General features: G+C 35.5%; 1 protein-coding gene across 5 annotated transcripts in view; it reads right to left on the reverse strand.

Moving 5' to 3' along the window:
• The window catches only part of PCDH9 (protocadherin 9), a 907,898-nt gene extending 884,665 nt beyond the window's left edge, over positions 1–23,233 (reverse strand). For 4 of the 5 annotated variants that reach the window (XM_032150999.2, XM_032150997.2, XM_032150998.2 and 1 more), the window contains exons 1-2: positions 22,673–23,233; positions 18,295–21,465 (exon numbers count right to left, since the gene is read on the reverse strand). In XM_032150999.2, coding sequence (XP_032006890.1) covers positions 18,295–21,330 — 3,036 coding nt within the window. In that variant the 5' untranslated portion in view covers positions 21,331–21,465; positions 22,673–23,233. Of the gene's footprint in view, positions 1–6,285; positions 7,545–18,294; positions 21,466–22,672 lie in introns of those variants that run through there. The other variant, XM_058437968.1, reaches the window with a different exon arrangement.
• Positions 23,234–23,606: the final 373 nt, after the last annotated feature.

Consider the following 23,606-nt stretch of genomic DNA (forward strand, 5'->3'; position numbering starts at 1 on the left):
TGCTTTGAGACGAGCAAATTTAAATTAATGACTAAAATTCACTGTTTGTGAAAAATATCTAGAATCCTACTGCCTAAAAGATACAAATGCTAATTTCTACTTTTCACATATACTGTCTGTGAATGTTCATTGTAAACTGTAAAGTATCTCCCCATGTCTTGGGAATAGTTCTATCATAATGCTATGGGCTCAGTGGCAAAATTTGTATAATAATGAAGCAAAAAAAAAAAAAGAAGATTAAATTAGACTTTGGTGATCTTTTTTTTTTTAAGCTTTAAACAAATTTCTTTTTGGCAAAATTTACTTTTGCTGATTAACTATAAGTTTATGTTTTGTATAAAAGTTCCATGATAGAGACAGTATTAATTAGCAGCTAAGAGAGTGCAGTGTCTAAGACTGCTAGGGTTGGAACCGTAAACTATTCTCCCCTGACTAGAACTGTGACCTGAAGCAAATCATTCAACTTCTCCTCAGCTGTAAAATACGGTCAATAATAATAGTATCCGCCTCAAAAAGTAGTTGGTTCTATTTGAGTTAATACACGTAAAGTGCTGAGAGGAACTTCAGGCACACGGAGTACTCAATAAATATCAGTTATTATCATTATCTGGTGTTTGACATCTACTTTCAAGGCTTTCCAAACTGAGTTTCTAGAAATCAAAAGATAATGGTACCAAGGTGAACGCTGTGATCTTCTCTTTACAAAGCCTCAAATATCTTCCACTTTTCCTGTGAAATTGTTAGCTATTTAGCTGAAATTAACTGTGGATTATTTTGGCCAGTTAGTTTTACACATGTTTAAAAGCATGTTCACATTTTTAGTAATAAAGCTATGACTAATCACGTCAATGCAATCAATAATTAGTTTCAATGCCAATAGCAAACCATTGAGAATAATGAATTGATTACTTTTTATTATTAGCTTTTTCCCTACATAGACTACTCTAACACTACAAAGGTTATGTAACATTGCTTTTGTTCAAATTCCTAATGAATTTATTCTTTTTTGAGGCAAAATATTGGAAAGCACAGTCTATACCAGTTTATTAATCTACAAGCATCCAATTCCAAATCAAATTCCAGTGACACCATCTCTTTGTACTTTTACAATAGAGAACTGATTCGATTAATTAAATAGCTGTAATTCACACTGTATTGTCCCTGGAATGCTCACTCTGACAATGCTCTGTGAACTCACAGAATTTTCTTTATCTGTCCATCTTCTAACCTTGCCAGATACTGCTAATATTTCATTAATCAATCAATGCCCTAAATAGCTAATGTGTGTCTTATGCAAAAATCCTTGCGTGTTCATTTGACACAAACCATTTTTTTGTTTTACTTTCATATTCCTTAAAATTTCCTGTCAGAGGCATCATCAACATTAAAAAATTGATGGGCTTTATTTTTAGTGGCCTCCAAATGACCATATATTTGTTGGATGAATACTTAGAAAGCATATCATGTTCAGAGAGCCATATGGTTATTCCCCAATGACATATTAATGTCACTTAGTATTAATAATATTTATGTCACTTTTTTCCTATGTGTGCAAAATCTCCATAATAAACAATTTTGACCAAAAATTAGATTCTCGCAATTTTTGATTAGGAAACAATTAGGCTGACATAGGCAGTGATTAAAACATTTGGCACTACAGAAAAGTATTTCTCATATTTTCTTTACTGCTATAAGTAAATTTACTACTGTCACTAGAAATAAGAAAGAATTGGATGAAAAAATGTAAGTACATTTGCTGTCGGTCATGTTTGAATATGACAGAAAAGCAGCAGGAGCTGTCAATACAGAAGGCTTTACTAGAACATAGATCTCTGATACGAGTAGTTGGAGGAATATCCATAGAAAAAAAGCAAAGGGCTTGGGACACACAATCTGTATTTAGAATAGCACCATGTTTGCTGCCACTGTTTGTGATGTTGACATTGCCACCTCTCTGATTTTACGTTGAAGTTGGTCATTACAGACAACAAACACTGATGATTACTAAACAAACTTTATTTTAACTTTAGGTGAAACTTTAGATTGTGTAAGTATTATATATCTTTCCTACCTCTTAGTATTGGCTATAACATCTGCTCTTCTATTAGGGAAACACTCATATCTTCCCCTGAAAAACACTGGAGTATTGTTCTGAAAGCCAACACAATGTATTACAAGAGCAGAATTGACTGAATTCCCAGTACTTGAGTCCTGCAACTAAGCCATTACACAGAATGCCTCACCTTAGCACCACATATTTCAGATATGTCATTGGCACACTTGGAGGACCATAACATAAGAAGAACAATTCCTTAAGAATGTATATTCTTTCTGTGATTTGTTTACCACATTTATATTTTAACTCCTCTTCAAATTGGAAGTGTTTAGAACATTTTAAGGAAGGCATTCAGGGTGTGAGCATTAAAGAGACTGCTTAATATGATTAAAAATTGTCTTGCATCCAAAATGTGGCATTTCTGGAACTATTTAATACATCTCCTCCATCGATGTCAACTTTCCAAACTTGCAAAGTGACTCCTAGACTGATCCACCTACAGTGTAAAATAGTCTCTTTATCATATCTCTAACAAAAACACCAAAAGAATTTGGTCTTCCTAAACTTGTTAGAAGATGAAAGGGTATAATGCAGTAAGTAGTAATAAATGCAAGCAAATTGAGTTATTAGACAAGTAAGTATTCCTACACTGCTGTTCAAGATTCAGAACCATCCTGTGGGTTCTTATTTCTGCAGTGTTCTGAAGAAAATGTGTTAGACTCATTGATGGCAAAACCATTTTTATTTTATGTCCATGTAACCAAATAACACTTTTTTTTTACATTAATGTGGTATATTTGAGTACTATTTCATCTAATTTGCAGTTTGGTTTTTCTAATCCCAAAGCTGATTTTCCTTCAGCATGAGATTGACAATTTCTTTAATTTAACATCACTTTTACTTTGAATGAAGAAACTGCCTATAAAATCAGTGGGCACCATTTGATCAAATTAGCTTTTCTAAGACTTGTCCTGATAACTAACATTATTAGTCAAAATTACCACTGTTTGATATTTTTATTATATTTACACATTATTGCAAAACTAAGAGTAATTCTCCAACATTAACAAAAGTTGAAATATGCTAAAGTCACCTTAATGTGTTACTATAGACAATAAAATCAAACATTATAAGAGTAATATTACTGATAAAAATATGGCAGCTACATAATGATTTTAAGTTCACGGTTTTCCAATCAAACAATAAATGCCAGCAATCTGCTCGAGGTTTTGTAGTTCTGTTTTTGATTTCTAATTCAAGAGAAAAAAGTTAATTTTCTAGTTCAGAAGGGGAAAATTAATCACATAGCAACCTCAAAAAAGACAGAGGCAATACTGTGTTATCAACACTAATGCAAGAGAGTGATAACATAGATCATACAAACAATGGGAATATTGCAAATCATTCATTGTCAGGAGAGACTGAACCATGTGATTTATTTTGTAATTGTTTTTCTCGAGCCAATGTTAACACTGATGTGCACTATTAGAACATATATCAAACTGATAATAGAAAAAGTAGGCCAGATGGATGTTGGGTGGCAAGAGAAAACCTGCCAAGGAGTAACGTTTCCCTAAGTAATTAACAAAAGCTGTAGTTCAATTTTTAATAATAGAAATAAAAAAACTGAGTCCAATTATCTAATTTTCAGAGGAGAAAACTGAATTCTCAAGATGCTAAGTGTAATTCTAGCAAAGTATAAATGGTGTTGAATAGACATTATTATAGCCCAAAAGAGAGAAAATAATGTATTCTACACTTTTTAAAATGGGAAAATTTAAGTACTGATTTTAATAACCACTACTGTTTTATTTTATATGGTAATGCATTGCATAGTCACTTACAAAAATTAGAGTAAGCAAGGAATTCAAACTATGTAAAAACACCAAGTTAATTGTCACTGTGAAAAGTGGTGAGAATGCCACATTTTTGATTTTATGCAGAAATTGGTTACTACAGACAGAGCAACTATCATGTGACTTCTATACCAACCTTTATTTAAATGTCTGTATCTTCCTAAGCTTAATATATCCTGTTGCTTGGTTCTAAATTAGTTTACCAAATTGTTCATATTTTCATAGTATTAAGAAGTGATTTACATATAGTTTTTTGGTTGGTCATATCAACCCAATAATAATTTCTAAAATAATTTTAACCAATAATATTTAATTAACAAGTGTTAATACACATTTGATTCCTGAGGTCTACATATTTTAGCAGGTTTCGATTTTGTAGTTCATTTAAATTATAGTAATTACTTGGTGATAGTTGCCTAAGCCTAAGCATCCACAGAACAGTTGGAAAGATCCTTTTAGAGTTAGGCACCAGCTTGATGGTTATCACAGAAGTCTAATTGCAATTAAAATAGTATGTTTTCTGGCAATAAAGATTTATCTCCTAAAATATGTTTGTACAAGAATGTGCAGGTGAGGCATTATATGCATTATTTTTTAAAATATGAATTTTTGGCTTAAATATAATTTTGAAATATGGGGATGACCTGCCTATATAAACATTTATCCATATGTAAGTTAGTGTTTTAGAAATAATTGACTTAAAAAAACATAGTCTGTCTTGCCTGTAAAGTAAAGCCCAATTATGACGTTTTCTTCTATGATGAAAGAAAACCAAATTTTCAGGATATGTATGTTTCTTAATTTAGGAAAACATATATATATATAATAAAGGTCTCTTGTTTTCAACATTTATATCATTGCATTGGTTCCTTGAAGTACTGTGATAAATATTCATAAGAAAATGGACTCGCTAAAATCAGAACCATCTGGAGGCAAAAGTCAATTAAAGCAAACACTTATTCCAGTCAGAGTTTAATATCTATGTTCCATATCTATGTTAAACATGTCCTTTCAACGGACGAAGCTAAAACATTTTTTCAAAATATCATGACTTGAAATAGCGCTTTCAAAATGGATGCCTCTACAAGTGAAATTCCATTTTCAGAGAACCACTACTTTAGCTTGGGTTGTCATTCAACATTATTAATGTGTGCCATGTTTTTAAAGTAATTTTTAATATAGCAAATATGCTAATCTCATGTGGTAAAAAAAAGAAGTTTTATTTGCTACTATATTTTATTAACACCTTTGCCTGTAGAAGGAGTGTGATTTTAAGAATGAAAAAGTACGTTTCCCTCCAAATTAACCAAAGGATAAATTTAAACCTGGCAGTCTTATAATTAGAGTAATAGATCTTAGAATCTTATTACCCCATTGAAAGATCAAGTCTCCAGCAGTAGTTAAAAAAAAACGTGAGAGAGACTTTAAAAAATATATTTCAAGGAAATGATGACATCTATTTAAAATTGAGAGCGAACTCATATTTTTTTTAATAAGGAAATTCCCAGGAAAAAAAAGTATTGTGCTTAAAATTTAATGGAATATTTTAAACCAAAGACAATTTTTTTATCTTAAAAAAAAATTCCCATTGTCTAATGCTGTTCCTGGATCATAACAGTTATTTATTAGATGTGTGTTGAATAACAGAATTAATACAAAATTTAAATAAGTCTAACTGTGTATCTGTCCGTGGATCATATGACAAGGTCTTTGGCAGCAGAAAATTTCACAGCTAAATGTCAGATACTTTTGAAAGCATGAAAATTTAAAACTATAGAATATAGTTCTGGAATAAGCATTGGTATCCATTAGGGAAAATAGAATATGGTTCAGTAGTCTAGTGATAAGTTTGGATATCATCTAATTGTTAGACTTACCTCAAAGTAAGTGTTCAGCAGGCAGAAAAAGTTCTTCAGGGAACCCATTCACATAGGGAAAGATGTGAAAGGTACAGTCCAGGAAATATAAATGTCTTCATAGAATAAGTAGTTGTTCATTATCTGAACTGGAATTTACAAAGACTTTCTAGGACAGTTACCTCTCCATTATAAAAGCTAATAGAAGGCCGGACCCGGTGGCTCACTGCTGTAATCCCAGCACTTTGGGAGGCTGAGGTGGACAGATCACGAGGTCAGGAGATCGAGACCATCCTGGCTAAGACGGTGAAACCCCGTCTCTACTAAAAATATAAAAAATTAGCCAGGTGTGTTGGTGGGCGCCCGTAGTCCCAGCTACTTGGGAGACTGAGGCAGGAGAATGGCGTGAACCCGGGAGGCAGAGCTTGCAGTGAGCCGAGATCGCGCCACTGCACTCCAGCCTGGATGACAGAGAGAGACTCCGTCTCAAAAAAAAAAAAAAAAAAAAAAAAAAAAAAGCTAATAGAAGAAACGACTGATATGAAAAACGTAAAATGGTAGGCTTCTGAATATACATTTAGCTGTATATAATAAATATATAGCTTCATATAGTATACATGTATACATAATACCATGAGAATGCTAAATATTTCAAATAAAACAATGAATCCAAATCCTTAAAGCCTGATTTTAACCATTTAAAATGTGTTTAACATTTTGCCTGATTAGATCCATGTCTGCCTATGTGGTGGGATTAAATAGAATTTACCAAACAGGTACTATATGCCATGCTACAATCCTTGTAACAACCCTAAGAGGTCTGATATTCAAGATAATATCCACACTATGTCCCTGCCCTGTTCGGTATCCCAGTGCTATAAAATGGATATCACATCTTAGCATAAAACAAGCAGAAGCCTAAAGAAAATCACACCAGTTTTCCAGGTTTTATATGTCTGATTAAGCTTTCTAAGCGCAAAGAATGAGTACTTTTATTTTAAGTTTGTTTTGTTTTAAATTCTTTCCTTCTTATGAAATCGTCTTCTTATATAAAACTAGAACTAAACCAAAAGACCAATCCAAAAACAATTATATTGCACTGAGAGGGTGGTTAAGTTCAACAAGAAGTTCTATATTTAATTTATTCCATCAAAATCACAATAAAGCCAATTGAAATTTGACTATATCTACCTCTTATTTAGTTGATAAAGTTAATTGAGCTAGTAACAAATCTCCACTACATCTGCTCCAAATACAAATCAGTAACTTTATCGTGATGGTTTCAGCTGTTCCAACAAAAGGAGATGATTTTGGCCCCAGGATACTATCGAAAGGTATTTTTGGGGTACTATCAGAGTGTGTAATTTTTTATTTGTTGTGTCTCGTTTATGTTATTATGTCACTCACATACTCAAACCTTACAAACTTGTATATTCAGACATGAAAAACTTACTTATAAAATGAATATAGGTTAAATTAAGAAAAATAGTAAAAGCTGTTGGTGATTATGCTTCTACCATGAATTCGATGAATCTCAGAAATATGATCCATATACTTTCAGGCATTTTAGCTAGTTTGATTACACCACGGATGCCATTACTTCAACAGGGATGCTTTCCAGTCTATGGAATAATTGGAAGCAAGAACCAGCAGGTTTCAAATGATTCCAGCTGTGTTAAGTACTGACTGTGAAACAGATTCTCTCTTATATGTGATTTTGTAATAGGAGTGATGTATACGGTGAAAATTCCCAGACGGGTGGAGCTTCTGGGTAATCTATGGGGAAGTAAATTCATTACAAACACTAAAAGAAACAGAATAATTTTAAAACATGACATGCAAATGAAATAGGTAAAATACTCAAAATGAAAGACGAAGCAATTATACAAATGTGAAACAACAGGGATTAAGATAAAAAACAACATCAAATATGCTATATTGAGATACTGTTATGAAGATCAACTTTTCAAAAGTCCTAAATAATCCGAAACCAGATAGTGTTTTAACACAATAGCAGATTAACACAGGTGACTCGTGAAAAAGATAGAACTCAGATTCAAGAAAACAACCAAAAACAAAATCAAGAAAGCATTCACTAAATGAATGGGTAAACCTCTGTCAATGGCAAGCTGGTATTCTTGGAGGGGAGGTAGAAAAACAGGTAACATTTTCTGAGTGTCTGACTATTGCAGGCCAGATATATATATATATATATTCACTTAATCTCAGGACAACTTTATATGGATTCAGCATGATTACACCCATTTTGCAGACAAGGAAAGCAAGGACTAGTGCATTCAAATGATGTGCCCAGTGTCACAGTCTTTACGTAGTAGTTCACCAAGTCAGTTTTTCTTACTCCCAATATCAAATTAGTTCTCTAGTCTCCATTTCTTCAGTCAGAAAAAGAATTAAATAGGCCAAATAATCCCAAAGGTGCATTGGAGACTTGAGAATGTGTAACTATTCTATGAGTTCTATTAGACACCAAATTTATCTTTCTAAAATTAATATAGTAGCTAGACACTGCATTAATCACTATTCAGTTATTATTTTGCTTCTTTTTATAGAATTTATACTTGATTCTGGCATACTGTCTGGATGGCTCAAAAGTCTATTAAGAAAACTTTAATGTGATACTGTATTTTTCTTACAAACATGTATCTCTGTCAAGCACCTATCAAAGTACGTATATTGATCATTATGTTTAGAAGTAATAAATCCATGATCTAAGTACTGAAAGGTTTAAATAAAAGGTTGGGGTGAAGAGGCTTGGAAGTGAAGGAATCTGATCCTGTTTATTTAGCTCACCTCTTGCCTTCTCATTATTTCCTAATATGAAAAACCATGATATGGTGGGCAGACATCATGATATGTCCAAAATTACAGAGAAAATGGGACCCACAGACATCGCTAAGGGATGGAAGAATGTATTTTGAACATAAATGATGTCTTTCTTGAATGATTGTTGTAAAGATTAAATCAGTGGAAAATATTATATATAAAAAAATATAATTTCAAGATCACTGATCTTCAGGTTACATCAAAATTTACTGAATGCCTACTAAGTTCACTCTTTTCAGCACTGCTGTGGGTTCAGTGTTAGAAATACAAAGGTAAGTAAGACACAGTCTCTTACTTTGAGGAACTTTCTTATATTCTCTAAGATTATTATGCTTTAAGTAATGGCATACCAGTATTTTGTTTTACTGAGTTGCCATTTGAGACCAAAAAGATCATCAGGAACCAGGGTCATGTTAGGAACAATCCTGAAATACTCCTGAGTTGACACAGTATCAGCTGGAGAGGATGCACAGTCCCTGCGAATAACAGATGGTCCTGCAGGAATAGTTTAAACCCTAAGGAGTGTTGCTCCCAGTATCATACAGAAGTCAATAACCCTTAGCTAAAGCAGAATTTAATTGTCTAAAACAGAGACGTTAGGTGTCAAGAAGCTTTTACTTAATAATTATCATGCTTAAAAATCAATCAATGAATTCAACATATTTTGCTACCACTGCATGGCAGAAAATCTTGCTATTTAAGACCAAGAATGAAAATGAGTTTATGTCATACTAAAATATCCTAAAAATTGTGTCAATTTTTGCTATGATGTAATGCAATTTTGATACCTATTTAAGTTTTGAGGCAAAAAATGATGATTTTGTATAAATTCTACCATCTCTTTTATGCTGGAAATTTGAATGGGTTGAGAATGCATTGAAATATTATTACTCTATATAGCTAAATCTAACATTATTCCTTAACTTGGAAAAAGGCATCAGTAAGAAAAACTCAATTCAAAAAACAGCAAAGGAAAATATATTATCTGAGACCATAAGTCAGAATAAATATGAATTTACTATTTCTAGTAAGAAAGGACACATCATAGATTTTATTTCACACTTTATGGTTGTCTTAAGCAACATATATATATATATGGAGATACATATATATATATGGAAATATATATATGGAGAAGATTATGCAGAAATAATTTTACATCACTTTAAAATCCATCAAGAAACTAAGAAATCAGATGTATTAACAACATACATGAATATAGTCCACCTAGTGAATGACAAGAAATGGAGCAAAGAAAAGTAGCCAGTCCAGGTGTGTTCCCAGCTGACACAGAAGGAAGGCTATTGTAATTCCAGACATCCAATGTGAAAATCGGTTCAATGACATGAATATATGACACGGAAGGTATCAACTCACAACTCAGAACTCACTCCATTTTGTCTCCATTTGTCATTTGCACCTTCTACAAAAAGTTTCCTGCCAAATCCTATGTTGCTGTGTATTTGAAAGTCCTCAGCATGCAGCTGCTATCACACAGAGGCACAGATTGGTTGCATCCACCAAATCCAAAAAACCACCAGTATTTTTCTTTCCAGAAAATGTCTACTATAGAACTACTACTGTCAGCAGAAGACATTCTCCTTCTATAAAAGATACAGCTTCATTTCATAAGTCCTTCTGTGTTTCCATTCTTTTCTTTATTGAGGTTTGTTTAATGAGAAAAAAAAACCTAATTCACTGAATTGCAGTTGCTATTGTCTTGCACAAAAACTGTTTTCTTTTCTAAATCAGTCATCTATTATGACTCTCACAGGCCCCTGTGCCTACTGTGGGCTGCATATGGATTATACACTTTTTCTAATAGGTGAAAATATAGGATTTATAGAATCATTTTAAAATATGCATGGCTATTTGCTCCAATTTACATCTAACAGGGCTAGTCAAAGACATTAAGCATTAAAGAACTGCAAGGGATTTTACTGAACATTGTCATGAAGGTAAATATATTGAAATCCATGTATGTCTAGAACAAAATGCTGTGCTACAAATACACACCATATTTACAAATGCAGCAAAGATGAATTCTAAAAATACAGTTTGAGAAATGATTCAATCGCAATTCCTATGAGGATGGAAGCATTCACTTGGTACCCAGGCCTCTTCATTATGGTAATGCTATATAGTCTTATAGACACCTAGGGTGTTAATCTGATTTATGTTCAGAAGAGAGTCTGCACACAGAATTGAGAGTTTCTTCTTAGGGGAAATGAAGGCCAGATCATGGGCATCAGAGATACCACAAGGAAGTACAAGCAAGCCTGCATCATCTATCTTGAATAATTAGAATCATCAAACAGCAAATCAGTCCATTGTAAGGCATGTATTTTGAGATTTTTATTCTTTCAGTCACATCCAGTGTTTCTGCATTTGGAAAAAATAGGCAAGACTAATTCCCTAGGCTATAAATCACTCTAATGTGGAGGGAAATGTGTTAGCTAGTTGTATTACAAAGCCTTTACTTCATATTTAATAGGCACCTGCAATACCAGCATTATACAAAGCTCTCTACTTTGCAAATCTTTAAAACCCCACTTAATTTTCAGCACTGATTTCCTGCAATCTAAGAGCTTATGAAGGGTTCACTGTGTTCATACAGATCTATGCAAAATGTGCCAGAGCTTCCCTGTCTGTGATGGCATTCATTTGGAGGTGAATCCCAAATTTCTATCACTGGCATGCTTATTTCCGACTAAAATAAATATTCTCAGAATGAAAGCTGAAGATTAAGAGGACAAAAAAGGAGGCAAAGTAACTAGCACTGGGAGAGATATATGCAAATATCAGCTCAATGACAATTCTTCATACCGTTTACAATAGAAGCTTAAAGATCTAAATACTCTGCAATCCATTAGCTCCTCAATATCCTGAAAGGGATTAGAGTGTTTCTTAATCAACTGCTAACAGGCTGAAAAAGGCCCAGAGAGTGGATATTAACAAAGCAGTGTAATACTCAAATGCAGAGATGGTTGGATAGAGAGACAAACTATAGAAAAATGTTAAAATACAAGATATTAACAAACATGATAAAATTGATCACATTTCCATTCTTTCCTACAGCCCACACAATTAAAAATCCACATAAATTACTAAGTGGTGAAGCTGCACATAGCAGACTCCTTTCAAGAACAGATAAGTTCATTTCATATATTTTCTCAAGGATCCGGAATAATTAGTATAAAATGATAGAAAGAATCAATCAAATATTCCTCAAAGACTGTGCTTGACTGTGCTTCTATCTTTGCCATTCTTAGCTGTACAGGTGGTCTCAAGCCCATCATTTTAAACGTGATATGTGCTTATGGCACTCTAATCAATCAAACTGTAAAAGATCAAGGGAAAATATTTTCATATGCCATTTAAATAATGAATAAATATGTAAAAACAGATCCCTAATGAATGACTTTGAGTTCTGCATTTCTTATATTTATATGCTATGCCTCAGAAAATTCTACTGATTCTGCCACTATTCTTGTCTATCAGAGACAAACTGTCTATACGACAAAAATATGAATGAGAAAGACCAAAATATGGGTTGTTTTTCCACTTTATTTCTGTATCACTCTTTACTGTTAAAAAAGGACAGTTGTTTGACTTATTTAGGAATTTGAAAATTTAATGAGTCTTGGCTTACAAAAAAAAAGAATATAAATCAAAAGCAAAATGTCAATCATGGTAATAAATCTTTTTTGTTCTATGTTTCTGATGACTGACAGCCCAATAGGTTTGTATCAAACAAAGGCAAAAAGCATGTGTTCCTTTCTAAATGAAATGTTTGACAGATTTGACAGTTTTCTTAAATAACAACCAATGAAATCTTAAACAACAGAGTACATCTCCTTATGTACATGAGAGATCCTATTTCTACATTTGTCTTTAATTCTGTAGTATAATGTAGATTTGGGGGTCACTGACTATGTCAAAGGCTATAAGACATTAGCATTATTACTTACGCAAGAGTCTGACTTCTATGCCTCTTCCTGACTTGCATTTCCAAATTTTCACTAATACCTGGCCTGTGATTAGAGTCATATTTTAACAAATCTGATATAAATTTTAGGGTCCTTATATGTAATAAATTATGGAAAAAATATTAAATGTGAAGTTTGGTGTGAAAAAGGCCAAACCTTTAAAAATCTGAATTAACTAATTTGTACTTTCCAACTCAGTGAAATATATAAGATATTAAATGATTTACTAATATTAAGAGAGTAATTTCTAGTTATAATAAAGAATTACCTCCAAGAAAACACCAAACTAAATTCAAAGAAAGCTTGCACCAAGGATTTTAAGTCAAAGTAGTAAACAATCCACTGGATTTCCAGTTTTGTTATGTTTTTAACTATATACAAGCTAAGAGTTCACCTTTTACAAAGTCAAACTGACAAGTATTGTAAGAGAGCAATACAGACATCTGACTTGGCCCTGAAACCCTGTAAACACCCAGACTGGTATAGTGGGACCAAGGCTACAACTGTAACTTTCAGCATTTGGTGGATTTCTGAATTCCCCCAACCAAAAAAAAAAAAAAGAAAGAAATAAAAACAATCTAAACACACAACAAAAATTGTTGTGGAAATAAGATTACAGAAAACAAAATGATTTAAAGGTGTCATTTTCATACCTCAGTACTGTAGTGTAAAATTATGTAATATGAAAAAGGATGCATTACAATGCCATATCTAATAATATAAGTATAATTTATAGATATTTTACATACATCAATATGAAAATGAAACCTCAAGGTTCAATATAAATCATAGTTAATTATGAGAAAATTTGATTTTAGATTTGAGGCTTTTCTGTAAGTCTAAATTCCCTCTATTTTACTATTTCACATATTTTCATTTAATGTATGAAATCATAAGAAGATAAATGATAGCTTGCAATTATTTAAATAATAAGAATATGTTTACACCATAAGAATGTAACATGTTATTATAAGTACAATATTTTCAAAGTAATTTCAATGATACCAAAGCCTGTCCTGTCTCACCATAAGGATGACTGATCTGAAACTAAGGAGAATATTAATGTTCCTTGTTTCTATATCTACAATTAATGGCAACAAAAAATTAATAATAAGATTTTGCTTAAGGTCATTAGCAATGGAAGGCCAAAATGCATCTCGAATTTTATAGCTTAGGAATATCAAGATGGAAAGAAAAATAGTCAAATATTCGTCTTACAAACCCAACTGGAAAGACAGCCAGTTTGAATGGATGGCCTATCCTAATTTCAAAATCCCGTGTTAATATCCAAGGGCTCTGGGTATCTTCTACCTCATACATATGAAAACTGACTTCATGACCGTAGGGCACTTAGCTAAAGAACCATAGAAATAAAAATCACAACTGATAACATTTTAAAAATGATTTGCATTTGGGGGATCAATTGTCACCCGTGTTCAAGTGTCACTATATATATATATATTCCAAAATTTAATAATGGAAAATATCTTAAAGATTTTGGCTAGCTTCACATTAGTTAACATTTGCTCCCTTCACTTTCAATTGCATTTTTTTCCTAGCTGTTCTATATATCAATTCTATGACTGCCTTCTGCATTTTACACAATATAATAACATTTCAGTAGTGGTTGTAGTAGATTATTCAAAAATGAAAAGTAATCATAAATGTAATATAGTATCTCTAAATGGTTTGGAATAGAAGAAATCCCCTTTACACTGTAAAAATACACGTATACACTTAAGTACAGCATGCATACACATTTTCAGTGTATACATTCCTCAATATATAGACAAATATATATGAGCAAATACTCTAGATTGTGAAAAGTCGGGATGTTTAAAGCTCTAAAATGAGTGTTTCCTTTACAAAATTAAATGACTGTTTACCCAGAACCAAAGTCTAGTGCAACTCTTACAGACTGTTTTACTACTTGAAGAAGTTGTCAAATGTAAATGGGTGACTATTTCTTTTACTTTAACATTTTCATTTATCTTCCCTCTTCCCACCCCCCGAAAAGCACACAGGGGCCAAGAAAATTAATTCCCCAAATGCTGTCAACTGGGTTGGGAAACAGCAATAAACAGCTTACTGTAAAGCCTCCAGCTACAATAAAACAGCTGTCAATAAGTGGGCTGAGAGTTGGGCTGTGCAAAAACAGGTTCTCTGGATATGATAATATGAGAGGGAAAGAGATTGACACTCCCTGTTTCAATATGCTAAGGTAGTGGTTCTCAAAGTGTTGGCCCTGGACTAGCAGCATCAGTATCACCTAGGAACTTGTTAGCAATGTATATTTTCAGTCCTGACCCCAGTGGTACGAAATCAGAGCCTCTGGGGTAGAACCCAACAATCCATGTTTTAAGTAGTGCTCCAAATGATCCCAGACATTCCACAGGGAGAATCAGTATCATATTTTAAAACAATATCTGTCAACAAAACTGTTTTTCTTTTAGGCAAATATACCAATGAATTTTATCATTGAAACCCTTATTGGAATGGATAATGTTGTCGTTTTCATCCTCTTAACCTTTTGGCGGTGAACTTTGTTGTTGTTTTTTTACAAATAAATACCAAGGCATGATCTTTTGCCAAAAAAAAAAAAGGTAAATTCTTAACCTATAAAGGCTAATGGCACTTCCAAAAATTTGTAAGAAATAATCTGTGAAAAATTTAGTGACACATGAAAGCTTTATAAAATAGAGTGAATGAGGAATATGATTTACAGTGTTTCCTACATTCTTTGCAGGTTAACACAAGGGAAAACAGCAAGGGGAAAAACATCGGACGATATACGAATTGATGTACCACAAACAAATTCATGATGAAAACATCAGACGTTATGTTTTCATTATACACACAGTATAAATGAGTGAAATTTAAGTTTGGTAACCTTTTAACCAAGAATCTTGCATTTTACCCACATATCAATTAATAGCATAAAATGAAAAGATGGTGTGAGCAATAGTCCTCACACAACTAAAATCTTCAACAGATTGTATTTTTTTAAATAAATTCATTTGAACGTTTTTGTAGTAAGAAATGTTACTCTTTCAAAATTGTGTAGCTTCAGGAGCACATTTTATATAAAAGCCACTAGTTAAAAAAGTTTTTACTTTTTAGCTTAACTAGAACATCTGCAGATAGCAATTACACAGTTCAGTGAAAACAAATTTTTAAAGGGTAGTATATATTTGATGTTCATTCATAGGAAATATGCTTCTTTTACACACAAAAATGTACATATTACTTTGTATATCACTACCACTTCTCCACTGGCTTCTATCTCTTTTCTCCAACATCACACTATTTCTTTTTCAGCATGAAAACTTTTAAAAGGTGTAAGCAAAGCCATTTTAATAGCTCTTTATCGTAATAGTGAAGTACCTAGTTCCATATGAACATTGGAATACCCATAGGAGAACTGCAAAGTGACACATGGTCACAAGGAATTTCTAAAATGCACTTTAGTTCCAGTTAGAGAATTACTCAGTATCCTATTTGAAAGATTACATCATACAAACAAAGAATTTTATGACTAAGCCTCAACAAAAGATCTTTTGCATACTTTGCTGAAATGCACTTAACATTTATGTCACTACACTATATATAGGTTCAACTTTTGGGGAGGTCAGAAAAAGTGATTCTATACATCAATGCTACTATCACCACGCATAGACAGAAAAAAAGATGACGCTGGCAGTATATCAGCACATTTCTTTGGAAAGAAAATGTCAGATTTTACATGAAAAATTTTAAGTCATATTAGTTTCTCAACATAATCATGCATATCATAAAATACCATGTGTATTGTGAGTAACCTTCACAACAGAAGTAAATAATTAAAAATTTTTTCTTTCTCTTCATTAAAAGAGCAACTTTTTAATCAAATTCATTTAGTTTCCTAAATTACTTTTCTTATCATAGTTAACTATTTAACTTTTAAAAACCTTTACTAAGCCTGAACATTTTTAAAATTTTAAAACATCAACCTCTTTTCAAATGCTAACAAAGTTAACACAAAAATTAAGTCGTTCCAACTTTGACTTATATGTAATAATCTCATAGTCTCCTTTAAAATTCTATACTGATTAAAGTCCTTTCTTCCTGTGTATTTAAGCTCTAAATATTTGTACTTTTAAAACGCTCTACTGTTTAATATTTTACTTTAAGAATGGAGATTTTAGTTGTATGGTAATATGTATTATACTTGATGTTCTGGGAGTATCTGTGTGACTCATTGTCAAAATTACTCTTATAAATATTTTATTACCATGAAGCCTTAAGTCATTCCAGAGCAATAAATGACAGTTTTACCAACTGTTTCAATAAAACATCCTACTTCACCCCACCCTCAGAAAATGAAAACTCTTGATTCTCCAAAGACTAATCAATGATCATTGTCGATACTGTTCTGCAAATTAATTTTGCTTTACTTGATTTTCTAAAATCTATGTGTTCCTTATTTATAAACAAGTACAGATGGGCCGTCACCATAGGTGAACTCCATATCAACAAAGACAGAACTAGCATTATGAAATCCTAGAAAGTTGGTGTGCTGAGAGCTAATCACAAAAGAGCAAGCGAATGAACTTAAATGCTAGTTGCTCCAGAGCAACTATCATTAAATAAAAGGTATCTTTGGCTGTACTACCAGCTTGATCCTTCCCTCCCCCTTCTCCTCGCTACTGCGGGATTGGCACCTGGCCAGCACAAGCGACATGATACCCTAGTGCCATCTACAGGCTATTATCGATATTCAAACTTTGTGGCAACAGACAAGCACCAGTGAAATAAATTAGACAGCGCTGCATTTAAATCTTTATTAACAAGGAATTATTAGACCTAAGAAAAACTAATTCTGGATTTGGTTGAAATATGAGTTTCTCAGCCTCTTAATCCCTCTTCATATGGCATATTTCACAGTTTAAAATGAGTTATGACAGATCACTTATGCATTACTAAGATGAGAGAATATTTACAATGGATTCATTCTTTTCTTTTTAAATCAGTTATATTAGGCAGCAAGCATTTTTTTTTTGAAAGAGTATTTGGCCACTGTGGACACAAAAATCTTTCTATTAAGTACCGAATTTAATATATTACAATAAAATAATTTGAAATCAAAGAGAAGACTTTCTATATGGCTTAGTTGCAATCTATCAACGATCATGTGCTTCACAGCTGATGTACATTTAATATTATACTATCCTATTTAGAGACTAAAAAAAAATTAACCCCTTTAGCAACCACAGCTCCAACATAATTGCAGTCACACCTTCAAAAGTCATTGAAAACTTGAGATTTGAAGGTGACTTTTTAGAACAAAAGGTAAGGTGAAAATCTTGAAGCAGTCAATTTGGAAACCCCCAGGAGCAGAATTTGGCATATCAGGACAGGTTTTTTCTTCTTCAGCAAACATTATCTTGGGACATTTTGGAATAATTTTCTCTTTTCAACTTTTGCCATTTGAAGGAAACTGAGAGGTGAAAATATTCTCGGAACTCAGAAATTTCAAAGCTGTTCTAAAAATTCTTGACTGAGCCCCAGAGGAATAGAAAAGGGGTCAAGTTTTTTTTTACCTCTTTCTAACTAAGCTAAAGTTAGACCAAAACAATAGACATACTGGCACGTTAATACTGGTTGACTGGGCACTTGTATGCAGTACTTATAGACCAGTAAAAGTGCTCGTTTACCTGTCTGGTGTGTAAGGGGCCCTTTGTCTTGAAGCCTCCTTGGGAACTGCACTCTGAGGCACTGAAGTGATCTGAACTAGTGGAAGAGCGTTTAGAAAGGGTGTCACAACCCCCGACAAAGGTGTTGTCCAAAGGGAGTTCCTGAATCACATGGTGCTTTTTCACGGAAACTGGAGTGTCTGGTTTGAGATGAAAAGCAGGCTGTGGAGAAGCAGATTTGTAGTGCTTGGCCAGGTCAGGACTGTTAGGCTTGAACGTTGTTGGAGGTGCCGGGCCCCAGTCAAATCTTCCTATACTTTGCTCCTCCAGTTCAGCCGGCAGGCTTATTGTCCCATTGATAGGTTCATGAACTGCATCATCGGGTTTGGACTCTTCGATAGTAACAAAGTTCAAAAGAGAGCTTTTGGGAGACTTCCTTTTCTTTCTTTTCTTTTTCTTGTTTTGTTTGTTCTCCTGGTTTGGGGACATCCATTCGGCACCTTGCTTGCTCCTCTGAGCTGCTTTGAACCTTGATGCATGGCGACAGCGCACCAGAACGGTGACGAAGATCACAACGATGACCACCATGGCACCGGCGATGATGGCAATCATGATGGTTAGATAGTCCTCATTTTGATAGGGTTGGCTACTATCCCCTATGTTCCTGTCCAACGGGGTCTCCATAGTCCTGCGGATCAAGTCATAGATATAGGAGGCATTTCCAGCAGTGTCGTTAACGTAAAGGAATACAAGCACAAGCGTGTGCAAAGACTTAGGGTACCCCAGGTCACTTATGTTGACCACCAAACGATGCAATCCCACATCAGTAGGTGCTGGTTTTTCTTCCAGAGTAATGTTACCTGTTACTGGATCAATCCGAAATAAGCCTTTATTGTTTCCACTCACTATAGTATACTTCAGTTCAGCGTTCATTCCAGTGTCAACATCCACTGCAAAAACTTCTGCTACCACGGAACCAGGAATGGCTGAGAGGGGCACCAACTTAAAGGAAGTATTAGACGGTGGAGAAATGACAACTGGGCTGTTGTCATTGACATCCATGACGTTGATAGTTACTTTTGCAGTAGAGGAACGAGGTGGTTGTCCTCCATCAGTGGCTTTGACATCAAAAGTGTAGGAACTCTGCTGCTCTCTATCAAATGAGACATTTGACTTTATGACTCCAGAATAGGGATCCAACACAAAATTATCGTTGTCATTTAGAATGGAAAGAGTCACAGCTTTATTCTCTCCAGCATCTGCATCTGTCACTGTGATTACCCCCACAGTACTATACTTTGGCAGATTCTCAGACACAAAAAATTGAAAATGATTATGAGTAAACTTGGGGCTATTGTCATTCTCATCCAGAACAGTAACTATCACAGCCGCTTGGCTTTGGAGGGGAGGGGTCCCATTGTCCCTGGCAGTTACTGTAAAAATGAATCGTTCTTGTTCTTCTCTGTCAAAGACTCTGGAGGCTGTCAAAACTCCTGTTTTTCGGTCCAGATCAAAGAAGGAGGCATTCGGTCCAAGCTGATAAACAATGTCTGCATTTTTCCCACTGTCTTCATCTGTGGCACTAATAGTTGTTAAGTATAACCCACGTCGGTTGTTTTCAGAAACTGACAGCTCAATTACAGGCTGGTTGAAAATTGGTGGGTTGTCATTTTCATCCTCAAGCTTAACCCTTACCAGGGCAGTCTGATTTAAACTGGGCTTCCCAGAATCAGAGGCAACAATTTTAAAGCTGAATTCTTTGGTGCCCTCATAGTCCAACAAAGAAGAGGTCTCTAACAAATATTGGTTGTCATATACTGCCTTCAAATGAAATGGGACCTCTCTTTCAATAAAACAGATCACTTTGCCATTCACATCTGTGTCCTTATCTGAAACTGTAATTAGGGCAATCTTTGTATTGACAGGATCTTTCTCAGATAAATACACGGTGCCATTGATGGGACTTATAATGTACCTGAGGTCTATATTAGGAGGGTTATCATTTACATCGGTGACATTGATGGTAACCGTTGCTCGAGCAGGAGTGGAGCTGCCGTCACTAGCCAGCACTGTCACTTTGTGAATGGCTGTCTCCTCTCTATCTAAGGACCTCTGAACTGTAATCAGCCCAGTAGTATTATTTAAAGCAAAGAGTCTTTTGGTTGCAGGGGCGACCTGGGCACCAAAAATGTATCGGATTTCAGCATTACTGCCTATATCTGCATCAGTGGCATGGAGCTGAATTACAGAGGTACCTACGGGAGCATTCTCTGGAATATGCACCTCCACTTGACCCTCTTTAAACACCGGCCTGTTGTCATTTACATCACTTACTGTGACCTGCAGTATGGCCGTACTGGATTTCTGTGGAGTGCCTCCATCCTCTACTTTGATTTTCATCACATAGGTATCTTTCTGTTCTCTATCCAAGTTTTGCTGAACAATCAATTGTGGCCACTTCTCTCCCTCCGGAGTTTCCACGATATCCAGTCCAAAAACACTCTGCCCATTTAACAATTCATAATGCTGTACACCATTGAAGCCTGTGTCAGGATCTGTTGCTGATGGAATTGGAAAGCGGCTGTTGATCAAAGTGTTTTCTGGAATGGAAATATTGATGACAGGAGATGGAAACATGGGGGCATTATCATTGGTATCCTTGACAATTATTTTTATTTTAATCAGCCTGAAGAAATCATTGGGGAGGATCACCACCTCAAGTTCAAAGAAACACTCATTCTCCTCAGCATATGAGGCGCCAGCACAGAGTTTTTCTCTGTCTATTCTGTTGGAGGTTGTGAAAATTTCCCCAGTGCTGCTGGATACTTTCACCAAAGGGGCATCCCCAGCTTTAGAAACCAGTCTGTAGACAAGGCTGGCGCTGGTCCCTGTGGCAGCATTGATGTGAGAAATGTTCAGATCCTTTGGTATGTTTCCTATGGGCACATTTTCAGGCAATTCCTCTCTAATAGTGTAAATAAGTTCTTGAGCTATTGCGGAATCCAGTCTTAAACAGGCAATCAGAGCAGCCAACAGGTAAAAATCCCTCAGGTCCATGATAATGTATTTATTTTCTTTTCCTGGATTTTAGGGTTTAAAGGTTTCCACTGAGGAATGATGCACAAATTGCAAGAGGAAGCGTGCATGGACTGGAGGATGCATTATATTTCATCACTTATTTGGAGACAGCCACTGTCAACACAATCGTATAGACAATATTATTCTTCAGTAAATAAAAACACACCGTCACAAAATATCACCACACATTTTCCCCTGAACATTAGTAAACATGGCAGTTTGCTCTGCCACTGTTTGCAAGTTTACTCTGTGGAGAAAAACACTAAATATCTCCTGCTTGTTGCATTTGCCGGGAGAAAATAAAATTTTCTACTTTTGAATTAAGGACAGCTGCTATTTTTACCTATATTCACGCACGCTGTTTTTCAGAATACTGTTTAATTCAAAAATGCATTCTTGTTCTCCTCTTCCCCTCCCCCTGTCTCACCCTCCTCCTAGCCTCTAACCCACTTCCCTCAGTCTATTTAGGTGCAAGTGAAAAACCCTAAGTATTTAGCTATGGTTCCTGCTAATTGCTTTGTCACATGTCAAATGTGTTTTCTTCTCTGCCCCACTAAGTCACCTATTTTTTCTAAAACGGCTATCTTTTTCTTTCCTCCCAGTTTTTCAACTGCCTTCTAATACAATCTTACTGGGAAACAAGCATCCGGACATGCTGCTGCAGCATCAGAAGCAGTAGTCACCAGCCACTACACATCCTCATTGCCTAAAAGCACAACACCAAGACTTCAGATTCCTTGCCCACAGCTTGCTCTCCTTTCTCCATATTGACAAATTATCCTCATTAGGATTCATAAACACATTAAAACTTTTAAAAATGTATAATAATATAGGATTCCTTTTCCTAGAGGTGGAAGAGAGTGCCGAGATATAAGTGAAACGCAGCTAACATTCCCATGTAACATCACAATATTTTCTACTGAACATAAAAGAGAAAAAAATGCAATTTCTTAATCCTGATCTCTGGTTAGAATATTAGTAACATTTGCCACACATAAATACTGCAACCCAATCATGCAGGTGAAAAGGCTTCTGCTTAGATGCTCCCGTAACTGCAATTTAAATGGGTGCAAGGCTCCAGGCAGCTACCTACTTGAGTAGGACTGGTCAGTTCTCAGGCTCTAATCTTATCTGCATTAGGCTGCACAGTAGCTGATGCCCGCGATTAGTTCCGGCAGAGTGATGCAGGTAGGGATGCAGATACAGCCGAGTAGGTGAGCTCTGCCCCAACCGTCTACCCAATTACAAGCATCTTTCGTCTACACTGAGGACACATCTAAACACAGAATTTACAATTGTGCATGCGAAACTTTACACTTACGTTAGTTGCCTCAACCTTTCCCCTTTCCCAGTATGCTGCAGTTAGGAATGATTTGTTCCAACACACAGAAAGCCATGCATCTGGTAGCACCAGTTTGGGGAGAAATCAGAAGCAGCAAAACGTTTCCTCCTTGTAAAATGTGTTGCTTCGGGCTGGCAAATTAGCAACTCCAGAGAACAAATACACGGATTTGTCGTTAGTCATTCTCTCCACATTTCGTCTCTCTTACCCCCTGGGTCTGGGTTCTTCTGGGTATTTAGCACACACACAACATCCAGTTGCACTTCTTCAGCTCAGGGATATTTTCCACAGCATCATGCATACCATTTCCATCCGATGCCAATACTGCTTAAGTCTCTAACTTCTGGTAGGAAACGTCAGAGTTGCGGTGATGGTGATTCTCTGACGGCTATCCGGGTGACAGTTGCCCGAAAAATTCCTAATTGGTTATCTCTTGCGTGCTTCAGAAACTCTGAGGCGCTCCTTTCCGTCTCGCGTGCTCTCCCTCTCTCCCTTCTCCTCGGCCCCTCTCTCCTCCCTCTCCTCTCCTCTCTCTGAACTGAATTTCTTGATATAACTCTCAATAAGCCCAGAGGGAGGGCGTGACTGCCCAGGCCCCGCCCCCGGGCTCTGATTGGCCTGCATCTTGCGGTGCGGGCGGCCGCAGCCAGGCGCGAGGGAGGGGGCGCGGAACAAGGCGCTGACTGTCTCCCAGCCTCCCCTCCTCCGCGCCCCCTCGGCAGCAGCGAAAACCCGGAAATCTGATCCTGGCCTCAGGAGAGCCGGGTTCCATGAGGTGCACTGAGCATGCTCAGCAGGGTCAGGCATCGGGAGGGACTCGCCGGCGCTCCCTAGGCCCGCGCGGAAGCGGCGCTCGCAAGCCCTGACAGGGAGCGAACCTCCGAGCCCGGGCGGTCCGGCGGGCAAGGGCGGT

Source organism: Hylobates moloch, unplaced genomic scaffold (assembly GCF_009828535.3).
Source record: "Hylobates moloch isolate HMO894 unplaced genomic scaffold, HMol_V3 SCAFFOLD_4, whole genome shotgun sequence".
Lineage (NCBI taxonomy): Eukaryota > Metazoa > Chordata > Mammalia > Primates > Hylobatidae > Hylobates > Hylobates moloch.